This window comes from Myotis davidii, unplaced genomic scaffold, assembly GCF_000327345.1.
Source record: "Myotis davidii unplaced genomic scaffold, ASM32734v1 scaffold604, whole genome shotgun sequence".
Classification (NCBI taxonomy): Eukaryota; Metazoa; Chordata; class Mammalia; order Chiroptera; family Vespertilionidae; genus Myotis; species Myotis davidii.
In genome coordinates this window covers 152,940-157,781 of record NW_006294875.1, presented here as the reverse complement: position 1 = coordinate 157,781, position 4,842 = coordinate 152,940, and the positions used below count along the sequence as shown (strand labels likewise).

The following is a 4,842-nucleotide window of genomic DNA, read 5'->3' as shown; positions in this document are numbered from 1 at the left end:
ATAATACTTTCAACAATAGAGATGTAAACAAAAAATACACACACTCTCTCTCTCAGGGTTCAAACCCTTAAAGGATCACCTGACCTATTTTTATGCTTCTCTGAAAATGCTTGGGAAAAAATTAAACACTGCTAATTCTCAATGCTGATGAATACTATATTAAATTCGTATACTACTTTACACATTTTAAGTACTGTCACATACTAAATAAAAGTTGTTAATAATCAGGTTAGAACCAAATAAGAAAGAATTGGGGTGGGGGGGGGCGCACAGGGACAGGAAGGGGAGGAAGAGGCAAAGGGATTTCTTTGGGATATGAGGTTAAAACTTACTAGGAAAGTCCTGGCCAGTTTGGATCATAGATAGAGCGCCAGCCTGTGGACTGAAGGGTCCTGGGTTCAATTCCAGTTAAGGGCACATGCCTGGGTCAGAGGCAGCTGATCCATGATTCTCTCTCATCAATGATGTTTCTATCTCTCTCCCTCTCCCTTCCTCTCTGAAATCAATAAACAGATTTTTTTTAAAAAAAGAAAAAAAACTTACTAGGAAAGCAGCAACTGGCCATGCAGTGCAATGCATCAGTTACACTATCAATTACATCATACATACCACGTCTAGGCTAACATCACCGTCTTATTTAAGCAAAATTTTTTGTGGGTTTTTTCCCCCCTGACTGAGCCTCAAATGATTTATCTATATACCTGGGGAAACCACCTACTATGCAGAAGTGAGGAGATATTAGAATGCAAGCACTTTTAAAGTGCCTAGCACAGTGCAGGAAAACAGTGAGGCCTTGAATTTCTTCCTTTTGAAACACAACTCTCCGAAAGTGTAAAATCTGAACAGCATATCTATTGAAAAGAAATGTGTTATAATGGATCCTTCCTTAAACAATCACATGCACCCTCTGTGTTATGGCATCTGGGTTTGATTCATGCATCCCTAAATGAAACTTCTCCAGTCAAAATCAATATAAATGACACACAGAATAACATATAAAACACCTTCAAGTCACATGATAAGTAAATGTGGCATATTCTAGTCTAAAACTATGGTAATACAGGACTGTGCTGTAGCTGGTCTGTTCTCATTACTGCTTTGTCTATTAGATTCACGTGAAAATGAAATTTACCACAGCAGGATGACAGAATTAAACAACAATGTTGCAAATAGAAGATCACTTTGAATCTTATTATTTCCTCTCCTGCCAGAAGAGTGGAAATTCATCACAACCACAACTAGGAAGAAAAACATGACAATAAAATGGTTGCTTCCTACCCCACCCATACTCTTGCCCCACCCTGAACTGATTTCTCCTCATTGAATCTATCACGGAGAGAGTCTGGGAAGGAAGAATACAAAGGTTGAAAGATGAGAAATGAGTAACAGCAAGAGAAATCAATCTTTCATATGTTCTCCCTTTCAAACCAAGTAAAATTCTGGCTCTGTGCTGAATGCATCACATCAACTCTTATTCTTCACAACAATCCTATGTGGTAGGTACTGGCATCACCTCCTCTTCACAGATGATGCAACTAAGGCTTGGAAAGATTGAGAAACTTGCCCAAGGTTACACAGCTAGTAAGTGGCAGAGAGCCAAGAGTCCTGACTCCAAAATCCATACTATTTACCCACCACTACACTACTTATTACTGTAGTCTAGATGAAAGGGTATTTATTGGGTTCCAGACTCAGCTTCACCCCTGGGGCAAATCACTTAACCTTGCTGAGCAGTTTGTCATCTGCAAATGAGAACAATGACAAATGCCCAGCCTTCTCTAAAGCACCAAAGTGATGCTGAAAGAGTTAATGTGTGTGCAAATATGCCGTAAAAACTATAGGGCACTATGTAAAAGATTTTGTTAATTTGAGTCTCAGTTCCATATTATCTTTATCCTTCCAAGTGGTTTACTGATTGAAAATAAGTTTAACAGTAGTTAAATCATTTTTAACATTCCCAAGCAAAAATCTAGTAAAAAAAAATCAACCTCAGACATTCTGGAAAGGCCAAACTATAGAGACAGTAGAAATATTAGTGGTTGCTAGTGATTTGGGAGAAGGGAGGGGGGACAAATAGAGGACAATGAGACTATTCTGTATGATACTGTAATGGTGGATACATGTGTCAAAACTCAGAATGTACACCACCAATTAATGCTCAATTTTTCTGTAAGCCTAAAGCTGCTAAAAAAAATAATTAAGTCTATTAATTTTTTAAGAATTCATCCTTATAAAAAAATTCTGCCCTACCTTGTTTGGCTCAGTGAATAGAGCTTCAGCCTGCGGACAGGGCGGGTCCCAGGTTCTATTCTGGTCAAGGGCACATGCCCAGGTTGTAGGCTCAATATCCAGTGGGCAATGTGCTGGAGGCAGCCGATAGATGATTCCCTCTCGTCACTGATGTTTCTATCTCTCCCTCTCCCTTTCTCTCTGAAATCAATAAAAATATATGGAAAAAAAAATTCTACATAAGGATTTAGGAAGTAATATGAATGAGCATGGTGTTCTAAAACATGCCTGAAATACTTAACAATGTACATCCCATCTCTTCAGACCAATGTTGTCCAGTAGAACTTGAAATGTACTATAATATTAACTTTAGAAGAAAATAGTTACTGCAAGAGCCATTCATCAAATGGATGTAGTTTTGAAACAATGCCACAATTAACCTAGAAGATCAAGAGTCACTACATAGATGGTTAAAACAGCAGGAACCAATAAAGCACATCTCCAATTCTTTCTCACTTTAAGTCCCATAATGTAACCAAAGCAGGTCACTTTTCCTTTTTTGTTTCTTAGAATCTTTTTTATTCAGAGAAAAAAAAAAAATTTTTTTTCCAACCACACACAGGAGGGGTATGGGTAGGGGGAGGTGTCTTCCATCCATCCCTGGCCCCGAGCCCATGTGGTTTCGAGAGCAATAAGGGGTATAGGGTAATGGCCCAAAAAATTAAAATGGTATATATGGGTCACTTTTCTTTTAATTCCTTCACAATTTTCAAAACAACCCAATTAGTTAAATATCACTTCTGCTTCCTGAAAAATAGGGCAGAGGTCAAGTTAGAATTACAAATATTTTTCAAGTCAGTGACACAAAGAAAATAAAAAATTAAGGGTCATAAGGAATTAACTTAAAGGTGACTTTTGAAGACATAAGATAGTCACTGATTTTTTTAAATAAAAATTCAAAAGCTAATATTTAACCTTGTATTTCAATTTCATTTCATAGTCAATTGGAAATAAAAAGGAAAAAAAGATGCACAGAAAAGCATGAGTAGCCCTAGCTGGTTTGGCTCAGTGGATAGAGTGTTGGCCTGTAGACTAAAGGGTCCCAAGTTCAATTCCGATGAAGGGCACATGCCTGGGTTGGGGGCTCGATCCCCCATAGGAGGCATACAGGAGGCAGCTGATCGATGATTCTCTCTCATCATTGATGTTTCTAGCTCTTTCTCCCTCTCTCTTCCTGTCTGAAGTCAATAAAAATATTTAAAAAAGAAAAGCATGAACAAAGATATATGAAATTAAGTAAATAAAAATGAGACAGTACAGACACAAATGACTACTCATATCCAGCTGTTAACCCGAGGGCTGCCTCAAAGAGTCATTACCTCTTATCCTGGTGGTTTAAAATGCTAGTTGATTAAACCTCAGTTCCTAATCCAGACTTTCTGTCCTTACCCCAGTGGCATAAAAGGGAACTTATGTCCTCAATTGCAGTGGCTTTTTATCAGAGTCCTCCCCTGGGAGACCTATGAAATCAAACACGGAGATTGGCTCTCTACCCTCAGGGAAAAAGTGAAGTGTCCAAAGTGACAGTGTTCAATCCCTAGAGTACATTCAGTTCACAGCTTCTTTTTCAGTCCTGCAAGTACTGGATCTTTCTTTTAGAGTACAAAGAAAGGGAGAGAAAGAGAGGTAATTGAGAAGTAGTAAAACTCTCATAAAGAGACATGAAAATACCTAACTTTAGAAAAAGGTCTCCAAAAGCCAATTCTTGACACACCAAACCTTTTTTCTCCTTCTTCAAGTTCATGAATCACACTAGAAAAACATTGTTTCATAATTTCACACAGGAGGGGTTTTTAAGAATACTCAAATGTGTCATTAAGTTACAGCTAACTCTTGAACAACACGGTTTTGAACTGTGCAGGTCCACTTATACACCGATTTTTTTTTTCAATAAATACCTGTACTGTTTTCCATCCCGGGTTGGGAGTCCATGGCTGCGGAGGGCCGACTGTATGCATTGATCTTCGCCATTTTATATAGGGGACTTGAGCATCCGCAGGATTTTGGTATCTGCGGGGTCCTGGAATCAAGCCCCCTCGGTACCGAGGGATAACTGTGTAGTTAAGTGTTGGGGTAGTCAAAAGTTATGCAGGGGAGGGTGCCCCTAACCCCACCCCCACATTGTTTAAGGGTCAACTGTAGTATTAAAGAGTCCTGAGTGACCAAGCCGGACTTTCAATGTTTCAACATGTTTTTCACTGCAAGAAAATAGAGAGGGGGTTTCCACCTTTCTAGCCCCTTTCCCTGCAGTTCTCCATTCCTGGGCCCTGAAAGCCCTGTTTGCCATTCGTTGTGCAATCATTTTCAAACTCCACCCACTGACTCCAGAACAAGTGGAATTCTCCCACTCTGAAGGTCTCAATTTTCCTGTATCCAGGGAGACATTGAAAACTCCTTGACGTGAGTTAAGTAAGGCAAGGGGAACGGTCCAGCCTGTCTCCCAGATTAAGAGACCAAAGGACAGGGGCCAGAAGGCGCTCAAGTTTACGTTCACCAAAAAAGAAAATACATGTGAAAAAGAAAAGAAAGAGGGCAAAAGAAAAAAAAATAGCA

The 4,842-nt window shown here is 39.2% G+C and overlaps 1 protein-coding gene across 7 annotated transcripts in view; it reads right to left on the bottom strand.

The window, feature by feature from the left end:
• The window catches only part of TXLNG (taxilin gamma), a 56,060-nt gene that overhangs the window by 50,429 nt on the left and 789 nt on the right, over positions 1-4,842 (bottom strand). For 2 of the 7 annotated variants that reach the window (XM_015567620.1, XM_015567624.1), the window contains exon 2: positions 4,188-4,487. The exons of 2 other annotated variants lie outside the window; for them this stretch is intronic. In XM_015567620.1, the coding sequence (XP_015423106.1) occupies positions 4,188-4,247 (60 nt within the window). In that variant the 5' untranslated portion in view covers positions 4,248-4,487. Of the gene's footprint in view, positions 1-4,187; positions 4,802-4,842 lie in introns of those variants that run through there. 3 more of the 7 variants (XM_015567623.1, XM_015567622.1, XM_015567621.1) reach the window with 3 other exon arrangements.